Consider the following 26,882-nt stretch of genomic DNA (forward strand, 5'->3'; position numbering starts at 1 on the left):
GGGTCGCAAACGGGCACCCGTACCCGTACCCGGCCGGGTACTGGTAGTCGGGTATCGGGTAGAGTACGGGTATCGGGTACTCGATTGCGACCTCTGATTTGGACTAATGGAGCAAGGACAAGTCTACGAATGGGAAAGCAAAAAGCATGAAAAGAGAACAAATGATGTGGCAACGAGGAGAGCGAAAATAAATTGCCTTTGAATCGAATCGTAACCGCAAATATGAACATCTGAATCGCTGTGTGTGTCTGATCCGTTACAGTCCATGTCGTAAAGAGAGAATTCTTGCCTGTCAAATCGGAAGTTTAACAGCAATGAATCTAGCGAGTCTGGCTCTGCTGATGAGACACTGTGTAATCGAAGCCGGTCCAGAGAATTTCCTTATCTTGAAACAATGCTGCTGAAATTTTACACTTCCCAGAAGGTCGCACGACCTCTGCTGGGTTGTGTTAGAAATACTTTTTATTTGTTCTTATCTGGAGCGGTAGATATGTGCAGGAGGCATATCATCTTTTTACTCTTTGAGGATATAAAGTATTCGGCTCAGTGCTCACACATGGGCATCACGAGCCCTCATTATGAGAAACGGCTACGTAAAGGAGATTTATACTGGTAGGAACCTCCAGGTTACACCAGCCCACAGGGGATTATTGTGTCCGTTGCAGGGAGGGGCTGGGTGGGGAGGGGAGGGTGGGGAGGGGCTGGGTGGGGAGGGTGGGGAGGGGCTGGGTGGGGAGGGTGGGGCTGGGTGGGGGGTGGGAGGGGTGGGGCTGGGTAGGGAGGGGCTGGTCACCCCGTGGTGCTCTTATAAAACTCAACGTTTAACCTACTCACGCCGGCTTGTGCCCGCCCTTACACTCGGGCATATTTGCGGAATACACCACGCCGCCGTTGACCCTGGCCATTGACCGAGCAACCCAACGTTCCTACCAGCTCCCTCCGCAGGAATGTGTTTGTCTGCGTATTTATATCATCGCGGTACGCGGATGTCAGAAACAAAGAGGACTCAATCGCGGTGCACAAGCACGGGCGTAGACCTCGCCATCACTGTCATTTGCAGCGCTGCTAAGTAGCTGACAAATATATTAAAAGCGAACATTAGCAGCAGTGGATCCCCTTATCTCTCTCTCAGATTTTAAAGAAAAGGAGTTGCCCAGAAAATGATCCTATTGTATATTTTCAATTGCAGGGTAATCGTTTTCAAACGCAACTTATTTTCAGCTGAAATATGCATGGTTGCCCGTAGCCTTTCGTTTCAACCGTTGTGGAGTCCCATCGAATGTGGCTGGGTGGCACTGTTGAGAATTCAGATTTTGATCGGGGGGGGGGGGGGTGTCACGTCAGCCAATCATCGCAGGGGTTTATAACAATGCCTACCATTTAGATAGAGGTCAGCAGCAGCAGCTGTCTCATGCAGAGAGTAGCCGCAGCCATGGGAAAATGGAATTTCTCCGACCAGCTCACGAGCCACCAACTCACTGCCCACCAACAGACGTTATCCCTGCCCCGTTTGCGCGTCTTCAACGGGGTGACACTATCACCGCAGACGACGTACGAGCCGTGAAGCAGACGCAACAAAATGTGGGATGCTTTCAATTCGCGGTTGCCCGGTTACGACCAATTATTATTGTTTCTGCTTCCGCTGTTTCCACTTTTGCAGGATTGTGCGGTTGATGATGATTAGTGCCAATTATGCCGCTGTTTCTTTCTGATAATTTTGCAACGAGATGAAAAAAAAAGACATTTCGTTTGTGTTTTTTTTTATTGAAATGGATGGAGATGGGCTGGAAGTAATGGGCGTTCTTTCTGATGCAATGTTTTACGTCCGGCTTTATCGTAAGCACGTCAATAAGAGCGAGGCACATGGGGCGTGAGAACACAAGCCCCCACCCCCTTCCGTGGCTGTTACCACCGAATCGCCCAGACCACACAAGGCAGGTGTCGTGTCGCCATCTGCTGGCATTACGTTCAGTGATTGGGGTCCTGTCGGGCCCACACAAGACAGTGGCGGTGTAATTCGTTGGATATAAGCACGCCTTGGATAAACATGGCTCCGATATATAAGCGACACGCCCTTACATTACGTTGGTGGTGGCGGGTGGGGGGCATCGTCTGATATAAGCACACTCCGTGAGCTTTGCCTGGTAGGATGGGGATGTTTAGTTTTATTTTCATGTGTTTGGGTGATTTTTTTAGCCTTCTTGTACGTTGCACTACTGTCATGTTTGTGTAATTGTTGTTGTTGTAACCTTCGTAGCACGTGCCCCTATTGGACAAGAGATTAATAGCTCATCGGATTCCTCCAGTATAAATTAAATATTCTGATTCTGTTCTAGATTTGAAGCTTTCGTGACTGCAAGGATTCATATTCTTAGGTTTTTTTCGGTAAAGTCACGTAGGTAAAAATTTTAAATTAATAAAAGTAAAATAAAAATTAAATAAAAATCACGACGTTTCGGAGGCAACACAAGCTTCCGTCTTCAGCTGGAACCGTCACAGCACGATTGCTGTATCAAGTACAGATATCGTGCTGTATCAAGTACAGCTATCGTGCTGTATCAAGTACAGCTATCATGCTGTGACGGTTCCACCTGAAGACGGAAGCTTGTGTTGCCTCCGAAACGTCGTGATTTTTATTTTATGTTTATTTTCATTTTATTAATTTTAATTTTTTACCTACGTGACTTTACCGAAAAAACCTAAGAATATTCTGATTCTGACCTGAATGAAAGCACGTGAGCATACCGCAACCTGCGCTTGGAGTGTGCTTACGCCACAACTTCTACCCCAAAAGCCACGAAGCGGTGGTGGGGGGGGGGACGTGAAAGTCTTTGATCTTTGTTTAATTATGAATCATTGATTATTGTAAACAAACAGAGCCACAAACAACTTCTTGGTTCTTTCGGTAAAGTCACGTGACTTTACCGAAAGAACCAAGAAGATGAATCCTGCAGTCACGAAAGTTTTAAGCCACAAACAAGTCAAGGGCACCGTTTTTCAGTCAATAACATCAGTTGATTTGGTTCAATTAAATTGATAACATTGACTTAACGATGTGCAATTGTATTTCCATTCAGTTGAGGAAACTTTTTTCGTTTTCAAATTGCACGGATTATATTAGTATTTAATGATGCTCATGAGCAGTCAATCAGAAGCGTTTTAAATGATAATACGATTTTACACAAATCCCCTACTAAGTTTTCTAAGCACGTATTCTTTGCGGGGGGAGAACATTTACATCAGTATAATGTTTATACTGGAGGAATCCCATTAGCTATTGAGGTATTTTTTGCAGATGTCCAGTTGGAGTGGGTCACAACGTTTACGCTGCTATTTAATCACTCAATAGGACAGGTTAACAGTCAATTTGGGCGAAGACGATTCGCCAATTAAGTCCATTAACAGAGAAAACTACCATCGACGGCACCTTTTGTAGGTTAATCACTCAGGCCCCTTTAATAATAATAATAATTCCAGGTTACATAACGTTCCGCAGGACAGTATTCGCTCGCTAAACAAAATGCAATCAACTTTGAAAAGAAAAACCAATTTGAAAAAGAGAGTGGTGAGCAGGCAGGCAGGTGAAGAGTCCCCCAGCTTTCGGCGACCCGGCCAACGCTGCTCAGCGGCGGCTACATCGTGACACAGGGCGCCACGGTGGATAGGAGATGTTAACTACCTCGCCTGGTATACAGGAGGTCGCGAGTTCGATCCCGACTCCTGACGCCTGCTGCTGTATATTTGGGAGTTTGCGGGTGGTCTCTCTCTCTCCCCGTGGTTGAGGAGGATTTTTCACCGGTTCCTCCGGGTTTCCCACCCCCCCACATTTAGAATCAACATCACGCGTTCAGAATATTTGGCCGCTGCTATAAATTTTCCCATACGACGATAAGCCACTTCGTTAACATATTATTTGTGATAGCCAGGTCGCTTTGATGAAAAAAAAAAAAAACTTGGTATTAAAACAAAAAAAGTATATTTCATTTCTCTTTCCCCCTCCCCCCGACAGGAGTTTGAGTTCCGCTTGCCGGCAGACGGTGTCAAGGGATCCAGCAAGCGCATCAAGTACACCAATCCCTACTTGGAGGCCCGCAAGCTAGAGCTGCAGGCCAGCCGGCCCGACCTCGTGGTCTTCAAGGAGGACATCTTCGAGGCGCGTCACACAAGCGCACCTTGTTTTGCAGTGCCTACGCGCGCGCTGTGTCGGTCTGTGCAATTAACCCTTTCCCTTCCGTTCCGAGACTCCTGCAAGTTGCAGGGTGGGCGGGCCCCGTTCACCGCTGAATCTCGGACCGTGCGAGCGGCTCAGCGTTGTATAAGCATAGGTTTTTTTACCCTTTCTGGCAATAAAACAGTTGTGTTAAGATGTTGAAACACGAAACAGAAACCTTTTGCCAGGAATCCTGTCTGCATTAATCACAGCACAAGGTCCCATATTGTAGCTGCTTGGCCCGAGCTATGAATGCCCTGATAGTGGCATTGTCTTTGTGCTGTTCACCCTTTCGCGTTCTCTGGTCTAACACTGTTTGAGTCTAGGCCATAAAAAAGACAGTCTCTGGTGTGGACCAATCAGTTTCAAAGACAATGCATACATTACCAGAGCGTGTCTTTTGTTTGCATGTTCACCGCAAGTATGTGTGGCTAATGCAGACAGGATTCCTTGCAAAAGGTTTGTGTTTTAACATCTTAACACAACTGTTTTATTGCCAGAAAGGGTAAAACCTATTCTCGTGTTTATGATACTGGCAAGAAAGTTCCCATATTGGTTCAGCGTAAATTTTATTTGGAAAGGCGTAGCGCCGCTTTTTATTTAAAGACATTGTACTCATACTCTTTGGTTCTTTCGGTAAAGTCATGTAGATGAAAAATAAGAAAATAATTTTTTTATAAAAATGAAAATAACTAAATTAAATCACGACGTTTCGGAGGCAACACAAGCTTCCGTCATCGGGTGGAATAGCCACAGCAAAATTACTGTAGTGAGTAAAGTAGAGAGAGATATTTGTGACAAGCGATTATATGGGTAAGAGGGGGGGAGGAGCCAGGGAGGAGGGATGCAGGGGGGGGGAGTTAAGCTGAGTTAAGCTGATTAATAACATCCTTTTAGGACACAGGGGGGGGGGGGCAGTATTCGCCGCAGAGAAGAGTCGCCACACGACCTGCACTCTATTACAGCTGGCGCCAAACTGGGCCACGCACCCTCCCGTGAGGTCTTTCCCTTCCGATGATGTGCACGTGTGTCATCGGAATGGCAAAGGGTTTAATGGGAATCAACATTTCGGCAAAGATGCTTTGGCCAAGCGGCGAGCCCACTTTCCAATTGAGACATGTTGAGAAGGGCTAGTCGTTACATGTAACGGAGACGAAGCGTTATCCCATCCACGGAGAATATCGTGGTAAAAAAGCACGGTTTCCAACTCTTGGGACGTAGCATAGGTGTGTTGAGGCCTGTGGTATATTTAAAGGGCATCGAACAAAGACGGGAACCGCATCGCGCGCTTTCAGATGCGCTTCTGCGGCCATCTGGAACGCTCTTCCGTCATTAGGAAGCCACTGGAGCTATGCACTTTTCAATCGCATAGATTTACAAGCTCATTTATTTTAGAACTGCTTTTTGCGTTCAGTTTGTTGTCCTTCCCCCGCGCCCCCCACCCCCCCAATTAGCGCGGTTGGCTACGTACGGTGCGAAAGAAGTTCAACACACCATACGTACATGTGTGCAATTCATAAACCGAGTGGTAATTTCGTGGCAAAAGCACAGGCTTAGATTGGTGCACATCCCTCCGCTCTGACAGCCGAAGGTAGCCTGTCTCATTATTAGGTTGGCCACCTGGCTGGGTTGTCCCCAGGAGGTATAGCTGCTGTCCTAGGAAATCTGTTTTCTCCCAGGAAGGGACATCAAGGGTCTTTTATATATTTTTTTGCCCATTTGCGTAATAATGCACCACTCAGGACAATGCGGTCACGTGTACGTGAGCCCCTCTCGCTTCCGCTCTGCGATATTCTCTTCCCCACGATATGTCCCGGGGTTGCGTTGCACCTCGGAGTTGGCAACCCACATTGTTGTGGAGATCCGTGACGGATGTAGGTGATGTCACCGTCGTTGATGGTGATGCTAGTTTACGCTGTTGTCTGTCATCCTGTTGCTGTTGATGGCGAAACTGTTGCTGCTGTTGGTGATGGTGGTGCTGTTGCTGCTTATGTTGGTAGTGCTGCTGTTGCTACTGCTGATGTTGCTGTATCTGCTGCTGTTACTGCTGTTGTTACTGCTGACGACGCTGCTGCTGTATATGCTGCTGTTACTGCTGATGTTGCTGATGTTGCTGATGCTTGCTGCTGCTGGTGGTGCGGTTGGCCTCAGGTTGCCGCGCGAGGGGAGTACAGCATCGGCCTGCGCTTTGTGCTGGGCGCGGCGCGGGGAACGGAGTCCATCCTCATCTTCATCAACAACGCGGAGGGGGACAACGAGGAGACGCTGTGCGTGCGAGTCACCTACGACTGATGGACGGCTCCATCCCGAGCTCTCCCGGATGGGCATGCAACGACGCATCGATGCGTTGACTGACACTTTTTTTCATTGCGACTCTATAAAACTATTTTAATTTGACCAGGTAGGGCCCACTGAGCTATATAGCTCTTTTTCAGAAGTGACCTGGCCACAAATGGGTCGAGAGACATGCAAATTGCAAATATATACGGGCGTCAGGGTTGGGATCAAACCCACGACCTCCTGTATACCAGGCGAGGTAGTTAACATCTCATCACGGGGAGAGAGAGAGACACGCAAACTCCAAATATACAGCAGGCATTGTCAGGTTCAGGAGCAAACCCACGACCTCCTGTATACCAGGCGAGGTAGTTAACGTCTCACCATGGTGAGAGAGAGAGACACGCAAACTCCAAATATACTGCAGCCATCGTCAGGGTTGGGATCAAATTCACAACCTCCTGTATACCAGGTGAGGTTGTTAACATCTCACCACGGGGAGAGAGAGAGAGACACGCAAACTCCAAACATACAGCAGGCATTGTCTCAGGGTTCGGATCACACCCACGACCGCCTGTAGATCCGGGCGAGGTAGTTAACGTCTCGCCTTTGCGGGCCACACTTGTGCCTCACAGCAAGAAGGGCCTGGGTGTTCGATTCCTGACTCAAGCACCTGACTTCCGTGTGGAGTTTGTATTTTCTCTCCCTATTCTGCAACAGTTTACTCTGGGTTCTCCGGTTTCCCTCCCATAGTTAAATAACACGAAGTGTATATATAACTGGTATTGGCCAAACATCCCAATGATGAAAAATTACCTGCAAACTACTCAATTTGGATTACATGCAGCAGCAGCAGCGACATCGCCCCCGACTTTGAAAAGTCTTTGAGACTCAATGTGCATTTCCTGGGTAAACAAGCGTAGTAGTAAGTATAATGAAACTATTAATGCTGTTTGTCTTTCTGATCATTGCAAACCGATGGTCAGGGGTCGGGCAATCAAAATAACAAGAGACAATTTTTTTTTCGTTTTCAAGAGCGACAATGCACTGTGAATACGAAACGGTCCTGAATAAATAACGGTCGCGGACAGCCTGTCCGCCTGATGATGCAAGTTGTAATAACTGGCGAAACGCCGTTCTCAGATTGTAAATGTTGTGGATTTGCTCTCCAACACACCGGTGTGCTGTACTAGTAACGAATTGGCCACGTTCTCTTTACGTGGCAAACCAAATTGGCTGTGTCGGCTGGTGGCGGGTTTAACGACACACATTTATGCGGTCTAACCCGAAAAACCCCCGATATTACGGATGATATTGGTCACGAAAGCCTCCTGCCACGTGTTAAACTACCTTAAAGAGCCGCATGCGGCTCCCGGAGCCGCAGGTCGCCGACCTCTGCCTGTGATGGAGGGGATCAGAGGTCGAACTCGTATCGGATGGACCAAGATTAAACGGCCAGGGGCACGAGTAACGTGGGTCGCTTGCGTGTGTTTGCGGGTCGTGCCTTTCGATGTCACGAAAGCCGTCGCGACCTCCGCCCTCGGTCCTCTTGTGCGCAGTGCCGCACCGCTTAAAGGGACGCACGCGCCCCCAACACCGCCACGCACATCCCGAGGTCACGTCCGTGATGGAGAGCGACTGCAAGGGGAAACCCCAACGCCGACGCTCTTTCGATTTCGTCGTTCCGCGCCCAAACTCTCCGTTAGGCAGCAGGCAAACCGCTAAGGTCCTGTCATGTCATCGCAACGTTTGCCCGCTGTGTAATATTCTTTTTTTCGTGTGGGAGGCTCGCAATGAGTGGCACGAAATGCGCAGGAGCGAGTCACACCTGCTGCTGCTGTCATTTAATTTGTCTGTTTTCTCTCTTCTGTAACCACGCTTATTTGACCCGCGGCATGCCCTCCCCGGGTATGCTAGCCAATTAAAATGCCCATTAAAAATGTGCTTTTAATTGGGTGGAGAGAAGCGACAATCGCGGCGCAAACATTGAGCACAAAAAAGACGAAGATCCCAACTCGCCCGCCCCTTTAGCAGAATCCTGGGCCAGGAGGAGTTAGCGAGCACCTGTTGGAAGGCCGCCGTGGCGCGCGACAAGGTGGTGTCACCATGCCCACGCCCGGTCGCCTTTGTCTCCCTCCCCCCCCAGTGCTGATGTTTACACACCATGCCAGGTAATAATTTAAGGCAACCTCAGGGGAGACCCGGGACTGGCCTGCATATTACTCAGCCGATATTAGCCATGGGTGCAAATCGCTCAGGTCGCCGGTTTCGTAGTACAGTGCGCTAACCACTAAGCCACCGCTTCCCACAACCGGCATGAACACAAATGTATACATAGACACATATACACACACATACACAAAACAAAGATCCCCCATATATTCTTAGGTTTTTTCGGTAAAGTCACGTAGGTAAAAACATTAAAAAGTAAAATAAAATAAAAATCACGTCGTTTCGGAGGCAACACAAGCTTCCGTCTTCAGGTGGTACCGTCACAGCCACGACAGCTGTATCAAGTAAATGAGAGATTTCAGGAGCTACCACTCCGTTTATATAATGGTTGGAGAAGGTGGTGGGGCAAGGGCCGCATACTTATTAATATGGAAAGGTGAGGCTTAAGACTAAGAATAGACTGCATAACAAAGGCTGAGCCTTTGTTATGGAGAGGTGCGGTTTGTGACTCAACCTGTGACAGGGAGACCACCACTAAACATGGTAAAACTGTAATGGTTGTCTGTCAAATAAGATTGGCAAATAAGTGTAGTTAAATCTTTTTTGCATGGTTAATCACATCTTTCCAATGATTACTCAGTTTGTAACCGTCATTGGAATGATTACTCAGTTTGTAACCGTCATTGGAATGATTACTCAGTTTGTAACCGTCACCCACTCGTGTGCCGTGCCTGCCTCCAGAGGTGCTCGCAAACAGCACTTGCCCCAAGAGTCTGTTACGGCTGTAGGGGGGATGTTTGTGGGAAGTGGTGGTGCGAGTTCGATTCCCGCTCACGGCCAACACCAGTGATGAATATCTGAACTGGTCCTGGGCCTCCCGTAGGTCGACTCAGCCTTAAATGAGTACCTGGTGTGGTGTGTAAACATCGCCACTGGGGAGACAAAGGCGGTCCGGCATGGTGCTGGTCAGCCAACACCCCCTCTTGTACTGTCCCGCCCTTAATAGGTGCTCGCTAACAGCATCGCCCTGACAATCTGTTAAGGCTATACGGGGAGTATTTGTCGTTGTGCTCACGCTCTCAGCCAACACTCCAATTTGCCACGGTCATTTAAAACATCCAATTTCATTTAAACGTGAGAAAACAACCTTTAAAAGTGCCACGAAGCGCACATTAAATCGCGAGCGTGCCGTTGCACTCGATAAATTATTGGAATTTTACAAACGCGTAATTATTTTGAGCAAATTGCATTTTTACGTTATTGTAGATAAACACACATGGTGCCTTGTTTGTATTTTTGCCGAACTTAATGTCCAGAAATTTCAAACAAGAGTTTGGCGGAAACATTGCGAAGAGCGAACGTGCGCGTGGTGGTGGTGGTGGAGCGGCCGCGACGTTTTATTTGATGTCTGTGCAGCGGTCACGAGATTATCCCAGTGAGGCAGCGTGGCCTTGGGCACAGCCCAGAGCCCGGTTCGTGGTGACTTCGCAGCCTTCTCATTATTGACACCTCCGTCTTGTGTGTACGTGTGCACGTGTTGAACAGTTTGTGTTTTATGTTAGCGGGTAAGGCCCACTGAGCTATGTATTTAGCTCTTTTTCAGAAGTGACCTGGCTGACACAAATGATAGCCCAATGAAGTGGCTTATCATGTGGAAATGTATAGCAGCCAAATACTATTCAACAGCATGGTGAAGTTTGGTCAGACAAACCCCCATGGTGACAAGGCACGGGGAAGCCTCCACTCGGCAATGCATAGACAAGGGGCTGTCCATGATTAAATGATGGCCGGTGGTCGAGACTAACGACGGAGTGACAGCTAAAGGAGTGAACACTTTCGACGAGAGGCAGATGGAGCGATGAAATCGGCTCGTGTGCCGTCACTCGGTGGATCGTTGAGTCACGAGGCCGTGGGAGATGTACGTCCGTCGAACTTCTTTCACACCGGGCGTTTCCAACCGTGCCAAGCGGCGGTGCGGGGGGGAGAAGAACGACGAAACTCGACAAACTCGAGAAAGCAGCGCAAGAGAAGGAGCGGGAGCCCCTTCCGACCTACGGTTGTGGTGGAGCAGTGGTGCGGTGGTTATCGCGCTGTGCTGCGAACCCGGCCACCCGAGTTTGATTCATTTGTCTACGGCTAACATCACTCATGAGCGATATCAGACGCGGTCCTGGAACAGCCCCCTTCAGCATGCAACTGACCAGCGTGGTGAAGTATGATTAAACAAACAACAACAAACTCATGACATAGAACAACAGGAAGGCTTCCGTCCGTCGGTGGATTCAGAATGGCTGGAAGGATTTTTATTTATATTGCTACCCACAAATGTGTGTAACAGTGTTGCGTGAAATGTAACTCGATTCAGTTACTTTTGACAAACGTGATGTAATGTGGCTCATTTGAAGAGCAACAGGGTTCCCATGTTTAAGGGTTCATAAGTTCACATCCCAGCCGTGGTGCTTTCAGCATCAACATAGTCCGATGCTGGGTAAATGAGGGCCACTCGGTGAGCCTACCACTGCACTGGAGTGCACAATACTGTCTGGATGAGAAGCAGTGTGACGGTCAATCGTTAGCCGTAGCCTTATCCCAGAGGTCGCAAACGGGTTTTGATTCCTTACCCGTACTCGTACCTGGCCGCACCGTACCCGTACCCTACCCGATACCCGGCTACCCGTACCCGGCCGGGTATCGGGTAGGGTACGGGTACCCGATTGCGACCTCTGGGATGAAGCCATGTTGCAGGCGCGGGTGGGTTGATTCTAGGAACTTGAATTGTGAGAAGAGAAAAGACGTTGGGAAATGAGTAACAAACGGTTACTCACCAGTGACTCACGGCCTACCCGTACCCGGCCGCACCAGGGTCGCAAACGGGTACCCGGGTATCGGGTAGGGTACGGGTATCGGGTACCCGATTGCGACCTCTGCCTTATCCTCAGCTCCAAACCCTATTCATTCCCATCGTCCACATCCGTGGTTATGGTGCGCCTATTAACTCGCTCATTATGGTGTTCAGTGTCCTTAGGGAACTGATCGTAATCCAATCGTGAGTTTAACTTTTCGTAAAAGATGTGAATATGCTTATGCCTCAAAAGGACAGTGATATTTAGAAATCTACCTATTTTCAATGAGAAAACGTGTGCGTTTGTGTCATTCCTTCACGTGAAGTCGTGGTCACTAAAGCAAAGTTTGAGGGGAATAATATCCATTTTTTATACTTGAGGCATAAGCAATTAGAAAATAACACTTACTACCCAGGAACAAATATCGTGTTACATAGCGTAATGTTTTTTCTCTCTCTCTCTTTGTGTGTGGGAGTGACCGGAGGGAACGCACAACTGAAAGATAAAAATTAAATAGAAGAGAATGAAGGAATAGTGTATCTGTTCTAAAGCTACTTGATGTACTGCTTTATATAACGCCAACAGGTTGGGTATATCACATACAGCATGGTTCCATCTTCACCTGATCCACCAACCCTGGGCTCCAATATCCAGCAGCACAGGCCTGCATTATGACCACCGCAATGCTACAAATGCCAATTGTGCCTGTTGCAAGATATGACATATATTAGATGTTTTAAATCGTTTTTGAGCATACAAATGATTATGGGGTTTTTTTTGCTTGTGTGTGCAAGTTTTATATTTTTTTGTGTTTTTAGATTTTTAAAAATGTCTCCGTTGCCCAAAAGAGATTTGTCGCAATAGCCTCTCTGGTCTGATTACAAATATATTGATCGTAATCCACTTGCGTGAGCTTTGATTTACTTCTGGCATCGACAAATTCACTCTCACGTGCACACATTTGTGTGCGTGCGATCGAACAATACGACAGAGGAGTGTACGTTAAAGGAAGTTATCGTAATCAATTTCGACGACAGCCTCGGCCTGATTTTGTGCTCTCCGTAACTCGTCGGTGAGCTTTTGGTTCACGCAATGTAGGCACGTGTGTGATGCTGCGTGGACGTCGTGAACAAGAACAAACTCTCTGTTGAGTTACACGTATGCAGAACAGAGATTTCAAATGAAGCTTTAATGACTAATCGTTGCCTACCTATCCACCCTCATCTCACTCTACTCCCCTCCACACACTCTCCTACCTCTCCCCCTCTCATCTCACTCGTTTGGTGCCAACGTGATGCTTTAAAAGAATCGATTACGAGGGGCACCGATCAAATGTCTCGCATCCACGAACACAGGGAGCCTATTGATGATGAGTACATGCGCACCTAGATCATTGCACTACAATATCGGCGCGAATACCAAAAAATATACTTGTGATTTGGCAGGACCTTTCTTAAAAAGAGTCGTGAGACTCCTTGGTAAATAAGAAAACTTAAAAAATCTATTCATAATCAACGTTTTTGGGTTAGATCGCGTTAGCGTTATCGGGCAATTCGCCAGAATGGTGGCGAATTGCCCGATGATGCTGGATGCAATTACCAGCGGAACGTCGTATTGAAAAATTGTAAATGTCGTGGTTTCACGCTTCAACACACCGGTGGGCTAAAGCAGTGAACTATTTGTCTTTTGTCAACGTGACACTTTTTTGCTGATTGGCCGTGTCGGGTGGTGGAGGGTTACAACAAATTTATAAATAACGCGATCTAAACCCAAAAACGTTGATTATGAATAATATTGGTCGCGAAAGCCTACGTGTTAAACTTTTAAAAAAATCTAGTCTAATACGGCAGAGTGCCACCCGCTTGTATACAGCAGCGCGGTGCTGAGTTCTCTCCAGATTCACACATGAAGCCACCTCTCGATATTCTCAATCCGCCCACCAATGGATGAAGGTTTTCCCCCTCATCATCTCGATTGTTCAAGGGGGTGTTGTTTTGTTTTACCATTCTTCACCACACTGTTGAGTGCGAGTTGCTGAAAGAGCAGAGGGCAGTATACTCTTAGGTTTTTTCTGGTAAAGTCACGTAGGTAAAAATTTAAATAAATAATAGAGATGAAATAATAAATCACGACGTTTCGGAGGCAACACAAGTCTCCGTGATGATTATTTTATTTCTATTTATTATTTTTTTTATTTTTTTTCCTACGTGACTTTACCGAAAAAACCTAAGAGTATTAATCCTTGCAGTCACGAAAGCTTCAAATCGAGGAGAGGGCAGTGTCAGTTTTGATATCATTCGCCACTGATACTAGCGGTGCCACCGGTTCACCCTTAAACCTATCACAAAGAAAGACAAAGATCCCGCATATGTCCTGTAACAGGCTGTTGGGGCAAGTGCTGTTAGCGAGCACCTATGAAGGCCTGCGCGGCACACGAAGGAGGGTGAGTGGTCATGAACCAAACATCCCAAATGTGTGGCCCGTTGCCCTCCTCACGAAGAGTTTTCAGACTCGGTGCGTAGTAGTTTTGTGGAAATAATTGGCGTTTATAATATTGCCGTTACGAATGATTATTGAAAACACTGTTTTCGGACAAATGCTTGGGGTCACGTGGCTGCATGGTAGTAAACTCACTAAGTCATTGTTCGCTGATTTTCAGGGCTGCCACACATTTGAAAACCATTGGGGGTTTGACAGCTCGATGATGATGATGGGGTGGTAATATCTTGATTTTAAGCTTTCGTGACTGCAGGAATCCATACTCTTTGGTTCTTTCTGTAAAGTCACGTCGGTAGAAATCAAACATTTATTTTATTTATACCTACGTGACTTTACCGATAGAACCAAAGAGTATGAAAGTCACGTAGGTAATTTTTTTTACGTGCCTTTACCGAAAGAACCAAAGAGTGTATGATGGGGTGGTGGTGTCACTCGCTATGTATTGTCGGGGGCCGCACGAAGGGCCACCAGGGGTCGCCAGTAACCCGCGGGGACCTTGCGATGAAGAACGCCGCACTCTGCTGGACACCTCTGGCTCTGGGAGTTCCAAATTCTGGGAATGTTCATGAGGTCAGCAGAGGGCAGTAAAGCTCCACTAGAAATCAGACGACACCTGCTCTATTGAAGGGTGTGCATGACAACAACCCTTTGCAGCTCCTTGCCGTTAATATTCTCACAATTCCAGTTATATGAGAAATGTTTTTTTTATAATTAAAATCCTCTTTGCCAGTCTATTACTGGATACAGCCCCCCCTCCCCCCCCATACTTCAACCAATCTGGAACAGCGGCGTGGGTTAGAAAAGTCGTGGATTGTCCGGGACCACGATCCGATATCAGTGGCGACTGATGTTGGCCATGCTCAGGAGTCGAACTCGGGTGGCCGAGTTGCTCGCACGGTTCGCTAATCACCGCCCCACCACTCACAAGCGACCTCCCCTCCCACCACGTGTGCGCAAGTCTTTGCCATCGTCAATTTCCTCGGGCATTAGGCAATTAAGCTAAAAGGCAAACTATTACATTTCCATTCTGCCATTAATCTACTTAATGGTTTTATAAAGATATTTAACAACCCTCGCTGGTGATGGATGGAATGCAGTGACATCGCAAATCCAAGTTAATACTCGCAAGCTGACTATGGAAGCTTACGGCGCTATAAACACATTCCTGCGGAGGGAGCTGGTAGGAACGTTGGGTTGCTCGGTCAATGGCCAGGGTCAACGGTGGCGTGGTGTATTCCGCAAATATGGCCGACTGAGGGCGTGAGTAGGTTAAACGTTGAGTTTTATAAGGGCACCACGGGGTGACCAGCCCCTCCCCACCCAGCCCCACCCCTCCTACCCCCACCCAGCCCCACCCTCCCCACACAGCCCCTCCCCACCCAGCCCCTCTCCACCCAGCCCCTCCCTGCACGACGGACACAATAATACCCTGTGGGCTGGTGTAACCAGGAGGTTCCTACCAGTATAATAACCTCTTCTCCACACGTGCTGCGGACACAAAACACGGTGACATGTTTCGCCTTCCGTTGTGCGACCTTGTGGTTGTTTTTTTCTCCCTTCCTCTCGACGTCGTCTCTCCACGTTTCAGTCGCCAAGCGGTTGCGCCGCTGCGTAAAACGCGCATCGGTTTTTCTCTCCCTCTCTTCTTCCCCGGTAAATGACTTAAATCATCGTACTCGTGCTTTTCCGACGAATCTCTCTGCTACAATTGCACTGTGGGGGCCGGACAGAGACAACGATGTGGTGGTGGGGGGGGAGATGGTGGGGTGGGAGGAATCTGCTGAGCTGGCTTCCTTTTTTGTGCTGAATTTTGCTTTTTTTATCTTACAAATTGCTCCGCATTCATCGCGAGGATGGGAGGCTTCTGGGAGTGGTCGCGTTGCTTTGTCAAATGCAAAGCCACACCCCCCGTCCCCCCCCCTTCTCTTCGCCCCCCCCCCCGCCGCCCCGTCCCCCCGCCCCCACCGTTCTCTTCGCCCCCCGTCCCAACATTCAGTGTGGCGTAAAATCGGAATCTGTTCCTTCACGAACCCACACACACCAACAAAACTGAGCATTTTCTTAATTTTTATCTAAACGAAACCATTTTTTTTTATTTTAGCAGGAAAGGCCCACTGAGCTATATAGCTCTTTTTCACAAGTAACCTGGCCACAAATGATATCCCAATGAAGTGGCTTATCACGTGGAAATTTATGGCATCCAAATCTGGCTGTGACGGTCCCTCCTGATGACAGAGACTTGTGTTGCCTCCGAAACGTGAGTTTATTATTTTATTTTAATTAATTTTAATTTCATTTTTTTACCTACGTGACTTTACCGAAAGAACTAAGAGTATGAATCATTGCAGTCACAAAAGCTTCAAATCTAGAATCCAAATACTCTTCAACAGCATGGTGAAGTATGGTCAGACAAACCCCCATGGTGACAAGGCACGGGGAAGCATCCACTCGGCAATTCATAGACAAAGGGCTGTACATGATTAAATGATGCCTGGTGGTCGAGACTACCGACGGAGTGACAGCTAAAGGAGTGAACACTTTCGACGAGAGGCAGATGGAGCGATGAAATCGGCTCATGTGCCGTCACTCCGTGTATCGTTGAATCACAAGCCCGTGAGAGATGTGCGTACCTTGAACTTCTTTGTCACAGTACGTAGACAACACACTAAACACAAATAGCAGTTCTCAAGAAATGAGTTTACAATCTATATTTCAACGTGCATAGCTCCAGTGGCTTCCTAATATCGGAAGGAAGAGCGTTCCAGACGGCCGCAGATGCACAAAGATGGCGAAAGCTTGGAGAGGCTTTCATGCAACGGTGGATAGATCATGGCTGATGATGGCATTTAAAATCGCACGCCAATGCTGTTCACATACGGTCACGTGCGCGGTGTTGTGGAGCTGATGTGCGTCTGTGATGTGGCCACCACCTGTTGACAGATGGCGTTGTAGCTCGCCTGTTCATTGCGTTATCGTCTTTGTGGTTCAGCCCCGACACAAACACTACCCTGACCACGAGCACGGGCAGCAGCTGGAGGAGGAGGAGGATGCAATGCAGTCTCGACTTGTGCTGAAATGCAGAAGCAATACGTGCGCTTACAATTTGTATCTTTGTTGAACTTCATTCGCGCCGTACGTTTAGAGCAGTGAACGCTTTTTTTTTACCACGACTCGCACGCGCAGTGGTGACACTTGTGCCTCGCAGTAGGAAGGGACCTGTGTTCGATTCCCAACTGAGGCACCTTTCTGTGTAAAATTTGTCTATTCTCTACCTATTCTGTAAAGTCACGTAGAAGGGAAATAATAAAATAATACAAATATAAAACAATAAAAATTCTCACGACGTTTCGACTGCAACACACGCAATCGTCATCAGGTGTGAAATCCACAGCAAGAACATTTTCATGATCTATCCACCGTTGCACAGCAAGAACATTTTCTTGCTGTGGATTTCACATCCGATGATGATTGCTTGTATTGCAGTCGAAACGTCGTGAGAATTTGTATTGTTTTATATTTGTATTATTTTATTATTTCCCTTCTACGTGACTTTACCGAAAGAACCAAGAATATGAATCCCTGCAGTCACGAAAGCTTTAAATCAAAATTTATTCTCTACTTGTTTCGCATGACTTTCCTCCGCGTTCTCCAAATTTCCTCCCACAGCTAAAAATAAAACCCCGCATACGATGGAAGTGGTATTGTCAAAAGGATCCCAATGCGGAAAAATAATAGGGCTTCCCTGGTTGAGCAGGCATACTGATTAAAATATATATTAATTATAATAACATTAATTAAATTTCCTTATCTGGAACCGATCGTATTCGCGTATCTGTAGTCGTTATTTTCCGCTTTTTCCCATCGGCATTCAATGAAGGAAGCTCTCCTCCTATGAACATTGACACGGCTAAACCCACAGCAAGGGGCCTGGTTAAAAGCAAAGTCAAGTGGCGTTCCACATCTGGGAGCGTGGCTATATATATATATATTTACATCGGCACGGTGACGCTCGCCAATGTCTGGTACTAGGCTTTCGTCCTCGTGCTCATTGTTCAACTCCTTCCCCACACGTTTATCCTCGCTGTGCTTGTCGGCGTCGCGTCGTGAGACGAGGAATTAAATTCGGATCTCTCACGGGGCATTGCAACCCCTTTTTTTCGCGATTTGAGCAACGGCCCCGCAGAAGCGGATATCACTGAGCTGCGTCTGAGACCCCTTCAAAAATGCCACTGAGAGTACAGTTCACCAAATGGCAGTCGAACCGATTTTTTATTTTATTTTGTGCACCATCATTTATCCAAACCGAGTACCGCACGGAACCAAATTTAATATGATTGTTATTTTGTGCATTCATCGGTGACCGGACTGAGATCGTCAACTCGCTCCCATTCAGAACCCAGCTTAATCACGGGGCACCTGAAACTTGAATTCAAACCCAGGCCCTCAGCCCTTGCAGCCCCCTGCGTCTCCCGAACGCTTAAGGCCGCCCGATCGCTTCTCACGCGAGCGTCCCCCTCCTTCGGGCTCATCGGCACAGCGCGGCGGTGAGTTTGCAATATCCACGGTGCGTGCTGGCACGGCGGGATGCTGTTCAGTGACGGGATGTTACAGTGCCATAGTCGAGGCTGGGCTTGGCTGGTTTTCAAAAGAATCTCCGTGTGCAGCACCGCCGCAGTACGGAAACGCCCGACACAGCCTGTGCCAGATGCCATAAGCTAATTGACATTGCAAGGCTGCTTTGCGGCACTCTGGCTAATTGGCTTTGAAAATGGGCCCATCCCCTTGTGAGCCCTATGGCTCTTTTTTTTTTGCGTGCATTTGCGAGTTCGAATTCTGTCTTTCGCGGCCGGGCTTCCTCTCTTCCGGTGTCCGTCTTTATAAATCCACTCGCACGCCTCCTATACTACAGCTCCCACGAGACTCCTCCAACCCTCCTCTGTTTTATAGACCAGTATTTGTATTTTTTTAAATAGAAACGACCAATAGCTGTGCCTATATGAAACGGTGTGGAGCGGTGGGACAATGGTTAGTGCAGTGCGCTGCGAGCCCGGTGGCCTGAGGTTGGTTCCCGATCACGGCTAACATCAGTGGCGAGTAATATCTGAACCGATCCTGGAAGCCCCCACTCCCGCCCACTCCCATACCCCCCACCACCCCTGTTCACCAACCAGCGTGATGAAGTATGGTCAAACGACTCCCATGACCGCGCACTCCGTGACACTTTAAGCATGTGTAGTGACATATAATGGGTCACTGCGGTGCCTAGCGCCATCTACGGACAGAGAGAGGACCAGTGGGTATAGTAGCCCTCTCTGCCAGCAGAGTATATGATGTCATGGAAGAGGTCTCTGGGGCTGGCAGAGTAGGGGGCAATTGAGGACGCAGTAGCCCGATTGGCCGGCAGGGGCACGTGATGGGATGTAGGCCAAAGGTGACAGAGGGGACACGCATTGTAGGGTCCAGAACCTTCTAGTGAGTTACAGAAGGGGGCGTGGCCAGAGGGCGGAGCCAGGCAGGGGACACGTGGAAGGCGATCCAGAACCTTCTAGTAGGTTCTGGATGGGGGCGTGTCCGAGGGCGGAGCGGGGCCACGCTGAGGGGCATAAAAGGGAGGTCCCGGAGCTGCATCGAGGCTGTCTGCTGGAATGGAACTCGCCGTGCTACATCTTCTCTTCGGTCTTCGTGCTCGGCATCGTGGCTCAGGCAGTGTGCCGACTGACCTGACCCGTTTGTGTAGTTACCCCGTGTTGGTTGTAGAATAAATTGTGTTGCCTCCTGAATCAGTGTGTCTCTCAAGTGAACCCACTACGCAAGTATCGCAAGGCTTCTAAAGACCGCACACGCGCACACACACAATGGTCATTCAGGGCCCTCAAAGTGGCGGGCTCAGCCGGACACAAATCGCGAGATTAACTTGTGGCGGCGCGAGACCACCAGGTGGGGGTTCAGGGCCATGCCGGGAAGAATTTAGGACGGCTTTGTGTCTGTGCGAGACACGAGACGAGACGGAGATGAAGCCGTGAATTTGAGAACCCTTTCAGGTTCGTGATATCGTTCGGACAGCCAAGGAATGTGGGCTTGGGTGGGGACGTCGCTTGTGTGAGGGATGATGGAAGGTGACCATCAGTAAAGATCGTGGGTTCGGCCATGGGATGGAATTGCGCACGAGAAGATCGCCCGCCGAGGAGATGAGAATCAGAATCCTTATTTATTGCTGGAGGAATCCGATGAGCTTACAAGGCTCTTTTTCACAGACGTTTGGAGGAGATGGAGCGACGGTGACGGTGGGTGCCGTGTGGATGTTATCACACGGCGGGGTCGTGAGTGGAATGGCGACGGCTTTGGGAGGCCCTTCATCCAGCAGTGGATTGACCATGGCTGATGATGATGACGATCATGATCATGATGGTTATACAGGAAGTACCGGAAGTAAGAGGGCGCGTCGTGACACGCACTCGCATGCGCGAGGCCTGAGCAGACGACTGTCACTTGAGCAGACTCGTCCCAAAAGGTTTTTGGAGGCCTGGGGCAAAAAATGTCCGGTGAGACCTCGCCTTGAGGGGCCAGGCTCCGTCAACACTTTGTAGGGGGCCCCTCGGATCCGGAGGCCCCACGTGCCTAGCTCCCCAACCTCAACTGTGTAAGCTCTAGAATGTGACCGCTATGCCTTTATTTGTTTTCCCTCCACTTTTTTTTGCACGTTGATGACAGCGGTGTTCCAGACAAGGGTGGCGTATATTGTGATTATCCATAAAGGAGGTGTTTGGGTTGGATCGCGGGTAACATTGATCGCGAAAGTCCACGTGCTAAACTACAGGGGTGCTTCAAAGAAATGTTAACACTTTTTGGGACTATCGTTTTTAATGGAAAAATAACGGATAATTCACTCTGACATGATGACAAATGTAACGTTAACAGCTTCAAAAAGTCAAAGAGTCTCCCACTTGTTCGCCATCGTTGTCAACGCGTGCCTGGAATCTTCTCCAGGTGGTCTCCAGAGCCCGGAGGCAGCAGTTATTGCAAATTCTCAAAAGTGTTCACATTTTGCTTTGAAGCATTATGATAATGATGGGAAGAAGAATAAGAACAAAAACCCGGAGAAAGTTAACAAACCACACTGGGCATAGTTGACTTAAGTAAGTTAGGGTTGGGATGGAGTTGGGCGAGGCAAACCAGCCAGCCAGCCGGACACACGGGTAGACAAACACACAGTCGCAGGGAGACTGAACCGCTCAGCTGATTAAATTGGAGGGTCCCCACCACCCCCCCCCCCTCTGTCATTTGCAATCCAGCCCGCGATACGAGATGGCAGCTGCATATATAAGCGAGGGGGCTGAGGCGGCTGGCTCCAGAGCGCAGTGTTCGCGGTGCACGGACGAAGGGTGGTTTTGTTTTATTTTTAACACCGGGGCTCAGATACAACGCTTTAATTTGTTGACATTACGCGAGCGTCATCGCGTAACAGAGCGCAACGGACGCACGGACAACGTTCGACCCGGTCACAAGCGGAGCGTGGATCGCGATTCGTTTTGTGGGGAGCGCAGTTGGCGTTGTGATGGTGCCCTGGACAGTGACGCTGCCGATCTGCTGAGTCTGTTCGATTTTGCCCGGGCGCGCCTCCAACATCGTCGAGATCTGCAGCGGGTAAGGTCCCTGGGATTTCTCTCACCCACCCAACCCTCACCACCGAACCCTCGCCAAGCCGCAGTGACCCAGGGCGGTGAGGGTGACGGTCAAACAACCTCCGCGGAGGGGTGGCACGTCTTTGGAGAGGGAGGAAGACTTTCACTCCGCCAGCGGGTTGATTGACAGACAGGGGAGGGGGGGAGTTGGTTTGCTGGCGAGTAGCTGAGTGGGTGAGGGTTGGTGGGGAGCCAGACGCCTGCCGCTCGGAGTAGTGGCTAGCGAGGCAAGGTGTGAGCGGTGTGTGGGGGGGGGGGGGCGACAGTGACGCGTGTCTCGGATGGGGGTGGTGCCACAAAGCTGCAGGTACGCAGGGTAGACCAGGCGGACAGGTAGATCAGACGCGGACAGGTAGACCAGGCGCGCGTGCACAGGTGAGCGCGAGAGGGGCAAGAGAGGCGAAGCGGAGAGAAGCGAGGGAGGAGGAACGGGCGGAACTGCTCAATGCAACGTGCGCGCACAGGTATGTAGGTGTGTGTGTGTGTGTGTACTATTATCTGCTACTATTATCTGTGGGGAGCGGTAGTGTAGCGGTTAGCGCGCTGCGCTACGAACCTGGCGACCCGGGTTTCGATTCCCGCTCACGGCAAACACCAGTGACGATTATTATCTGTAAACATCGCCACTGGGGAGACAAAGGCGGCCGTGCGTGGTGTTGGCCACCCAACCCCCTCGTGTGCCGTGCCGGCCTGTATAGGTGCTCGCTAACAGCACTTGCCCCTGCAGTCTGTTAAGGCTAAACGGGGGGTCGTTGCCTTTAACAGGGACTTGTGTGTGTGGGGAGCGGTGGTGCAGTGGTTAGCGCACCGCGTGACGAACCTCCCGGTCGCCTGGGTGTGATTCCCCTCTCACGGCCAACATCGGTGACGAATTTCTTGCTCTTATCCTTGGCCCCTCGCCTAGGTTGACTCGGCCGCAAATGAGTAAATGGCATGGCGTGTAAACGTCTCCACCGGGGGAGACAAAGGCGGCCGGGCGTACGGAGTGTTGGCCCCTCGCCCCCTCGTTGGGGTGGCCTTCATAGGTGCTGCTCGCTAACAGCACTTGCCCCAACAGTCTGTTAAGGCTACACGGGGTACCTTTGTCTTTGTGTCTCGGTATGTGTCTAGGCGTGTGTTCTCTGAATGCACTGGCCCCAACTGTCTGTGAAGGCTACACGGGGTGTCTTTGTCTTTGTGTCTCGGTATGTTTCTAGGCGTGTGTTCTCTGAATGCACTTGCCCCAACAGTCTGTGAGGGCTACATGGGGTATCTTTGTCTTTGTGTATCGGCATGTGTCTAGGCGTGTGTTCTCTGAATGCACTTGCCCCAACAGTCTGTTAAGGCTACGTGGGGTATCTTTGCCTTTGTGTATCGGCATGTGTCTAGGCGTGTGTTCTCTGAATGCACTTACCCCAACAGTCTGTGAAGGCTACGCGGGGTATCTTTGTCTTTTTGTATCGGCATGTGTCTCGGCGTGTGTTCTCTGAATGCACTTGCCCCAGCAGTCAACGGTGGCTTTGCAGGGGATGATTGAATATCGGTGTGTATGTTGTGTAAGTATGTATGTGTGTATGGGGAGCGGTGGCGTAGCGGTTAGCGCGCTGCGCTACGAACCCGGCCACGCGAGTTCGATTCTCACTCACGGCCAACACCAGCAATGATTGTTTGAACCGCTCCTGGGTCTCCCCTAGGTCGACTCAGCCTCAAATGAGTACCTGGTGACGATGTGTAAACATCGCCACTGGGGAGGCAAAGGCGGCCGGACGTGGTGTTGACCACCCACCCTCCACCCCCTCGTGTGCCATTCCAGCCTTCATTATGGTTCTAGATTTGAAGCTTTCGTGACTGCAAGGATTCATACTCTTAGGTTTTTTCGGTAAAGTCACGTAGCTAAAAATAAAAATTAATAAAAGTAATAAATAAAAATAAAATAATAAATCACGACGTTTCGGAGGCAACACAAGTCTCCGTCATCAGGTGGGACCGTCACAGCTAAATTTACTGTATCAAGTGACAGTAAATCTAGCTGTGACGGTCCCACCTGATGACGGAGACTTGTGTTGCCTCCGAAACGTCGTGATTTATTTTTATTTCTATTATTACTTTTATAAATTTTAATCTTCATTATGGTGCCACTCGCGAACAGCACTTACCCCACCAACAACAATCCTGCTCAAGGCTATACGGGTGACCTTTGTCTGTGTCTTTATCAGGGGTCGCCGAGTCTCCCATCTCCTGCAAAACGACCGCTCGACCATGCCCGCGGCGTCACCGCGTGCGCTGCAACTGCCGTTGTTGCTGCTCCCGTTGCTCCTGCTGACGATGTCCTCGGCTGAGCAGCAGCAGCAGCAGCCGTGCTATGAGGGCACCCTGCAGCGGAGACAGCGCACGGCCACCGTTGTGCTCACGGGCACGGTGGAGGACTTCTTCAACGAGAGGCCGACGCAGCGAACCTTTGGCTGCAGGGTGAGCGAGCGGATCTCGGTCGCGCGCGCGAGAGGGCGGGGGGGAGCGTGAAATCTCTCGTGAAATATTTCATTTAAAAAGGGGGGTGGGGGGGGTTTTACATAAAGCAAAGCATAAAAAAAACAAAAAAATCGAAATGATGAACGAAACGACTACACCGAGCATCTTCTTGTTTCCTCTGATCGTAAAAAAAGAGAGAGGCGAGGAGGAGGAGGGTCTGTGCGTCGTGGTGTCAGTTCTGGTAGTGGTGGTGGTTGGTGGTGGTTGTCGTGGAGTCCGGTCTCATCAGGGGGTGCCACGGTGGCCAGATGTTAACTACCTCGCCTGGTGTACAGGAGTTTTGATCCCGACCCTGACGCATTCCTGGGAGATGTGACAAAAAAAGCTACACGTTAACAGCAGATGAGCCATCGCGTAAAAGATTTCGTTTTTTTAAATCTCCATGCCCATCCCCACCCATTTGTTACTTCATCGGCGTAATCATCATCAGCCTTGTTAAATCCATTTGTGGATGAAGGCCTCCCCCCAAAGCCTGCGGCTACTTCTCACGATCTTGCTCCTTACACGTGAACCGATCTCATCGCTCCATCTCCTCAGTAGGCATCCTCTTGGAGGCGTTCCATTCATTGGCATGCCTGTAGGATGAGATGCCACGGTGGCGAGATGTTAACTACCTCGCCTGGTATACAGGAGTTTTTATCCCGACCCTGACGCCTGCTGCTGTACATTTGGAGTTTTCATGTCTATCCCTCTCCCCGTGGTCGCGTGGCTTTTTCTCCGGATCCTGCGGGTTTTTCCCTCCACACTTGGAATCAACGTGTGTTTCAGAGTACTTGACTGAAACATTTCCACGCGACAATGATAAACCAGGTCGCTTCTGAAAAAGAGTTACATAGCAGCTCAGTGGGACCTTAGTTCTTGCGCATGATGGCAGTGGCGATACGTTCAGCGGCTAGATGTCAACGTCCAAGACCTGCTGATGGCCACGACGAGAAGGCTTCAGCAGAGAGAGAGAGAGAGTTCGTGTCGTGTCGCTGTTCCTCCTCCGTTGAAGGAACGCAGACCACAGTCGGTTTACTGATCGGGTCCATAGCTCGGATTGCATGGCCCGCAATCACACTGATGTGGCTTGTCTTTAATGTATCTCTATGGGTCTCTGTGAGTCTCTGTATCTCTATGTGTTTCTATATATGTGTGTATCTTTCTCCGCGTCTCTATGAGTCTATGCATCTCGATGTGTCTCTATGGGCTTACTGTGTGGGTCCATAGCTCGGATTGCATGGCCCACAATCACACTGATGTGGCTCGTCTTTAATGCATCTCTCTATGCGTCTCGTTGAGTATCTATGGGACTTCATCTTCTTTGGTTCTTTCGGTAAAGTCACGTAGATAGAAAAAAAGAATGATGAAAATAAAAGACACGACGTTTCGATCGCAACACAAGCGGTCGTCATCAGGATGACGTTGCGATCGAAACGTCGTGGTTTTTTTATTTTTTTCTATCTATGTGACTTTGCCGAAAGAACCAAAGAATATGAATTCCTGCAGTCACGAAAGTTTTAAGTCAAAATTCTCTACGGTTCTCTATATATCTCACTGGGTCTCTATTTATATCTATGGGTCTCTGTGTATCTCTGTGTATCTTTATCTTCTTGCGGATGGCGATACGTTCAGGGGCCGAATGCCAATGTCGAGGTGCTGCTTCTGGTCACGACGAGAGGGCTTCAGCAGAGAGAGAGAGAAATATTCTTAGGTTTTTTCGGTAAAGTCACGTAGGTAAAAAAATTAAATTAATAAAAGTTAAATAAAACTTAAATAAAAATCACGACGTTTCGGAGGCAACACAAGCTTCCGTCTTCAGGTGGAACCGTCACAGCACGATTGCTGTATCAAGTGAGAGAAATTCCAAGAAAACAGTCCTTGTATATATACTGGTTGAGGGTGGGAGGAGCCAAGGTAGGCCCTTAATATTATTTTTGTGAGGTTCGGTGCGGCTGAAGCACGCATTCTTAACTTTTATTAATTTTAAATTTTTACCTACATAACTTTACCGAAAAACCCTAAGAATATGAATCCTTGCAGTCACGAAAGCTTCAAATCTAGAAGAGAGAGAGAAAGTTCGCGTCATGTCGCAGTTGCTTCTCTTCCACGGAAGGACTGCAGGCCACAGTGGGTTTACTATAAGGTCTCTATGTATCTCTATGTATCTCTATGTGTCTCTATGTTGTCTCTGTGGGTTTAATATACGGGTCCATAGGTTGAGTTGCATGGCCCAGAATCGCGCTGCTGTGTGTTCGTAGCAGGGTTTTAATTTGCTTGGTCGTGGCTGTACATGGGATTTTGGTCCTCACGTGAAATTTACGTAAGGGTGCCATTAGCGCGAATGGCGCTACCTAAAATTCAAGTGTCATGAATATTGAGTCTTTAATTTTCCATTCACGAAGGAGATGGGGCGCAGCGTCGGCCTGCTGTTGATGTTGTCATGCGGTTTATGTTCACACCACCGGTGCCTTCGAGGAGATGGATGAGGAACGTTCAAGCTGGGAGGGTTGCGATGTTTGGGGTCTCAAATGAGGTGTTTACCGTGAACGTCCGCATGGGGTAAACCCTCTGTTGTGTACACACACCCAGACACCATAATCTCACTCCAGTCACTCTCTCGCTCACTGGCAATCGGCCACCTCCCTGTCACTCTTCCGTCGCTGCTTCCGCGATTTACCGTTCCCGTGAACTTCACACTTTGATCCCTCG

General features: G+C 49.0%; 2 protein-coding genes across 3 annotated transcripts in view; both read left to right on the top strand.

Annotated features, from left to right (window-relative positions):
• Positions 1–13,509, top strand: part of NPHP4 (nephrocystin 4) — a 277,215-nt gene extending 263,706 nt beyond the window's left edge. For both annotated transcript variants that reach the window (XM_061567973.1, XM_061567974.1), the window contains 2 exons: positions 4,010–4,153; positions 6,362–13,509. In XM_061567973.1, coding sequence (XP_061423957.1) covers positions 4,010–4,153; positions 6,362–6,502 — 285 coding nt within the window. In that variant the 3' untranslated portion in view covers positions 6,503–13,509. The remainder of the gene's footprint in view (positions 1–4,009; positions 4,154–6,361) is intronic.
• An 8,464-nt stretch (positions 13,510–21,973) lies between these two features.
• The window catches only part of LOC133352504 (agrin-like), a 105,408-nt gene continuing 100,499 nt past the window's right edge, over positions 21,974–26,882 (top strand). Inside the window, 2 exon segments of the mRNA XM_061568186.1 lie at positions 21,974–22,147; positions 23,879–24,131. Of these exon segments, the coding sequence (XP_061424170.1) occupies positions 23,922–24,131 (210 nt within the window). The 5' untranslated portion in view covers positions 21,974–22,147; positions 23,879–23,921.

Source organism: Lethenteron reissneri, chromosome 40 (assembly GCF_015708825.2).
Source record: "Lethenteron reissneri isolate LAM-NWPU_2019-01 chromosome 40, ASM1570882v1, whole genome shotgun sequence".
NCBI lineage: Eukaryota > Metazoa > Chordata > Hyperoartia > Petromyzontiformes > Petromyzontidae > Lethenteron > Lethenteron reissneri.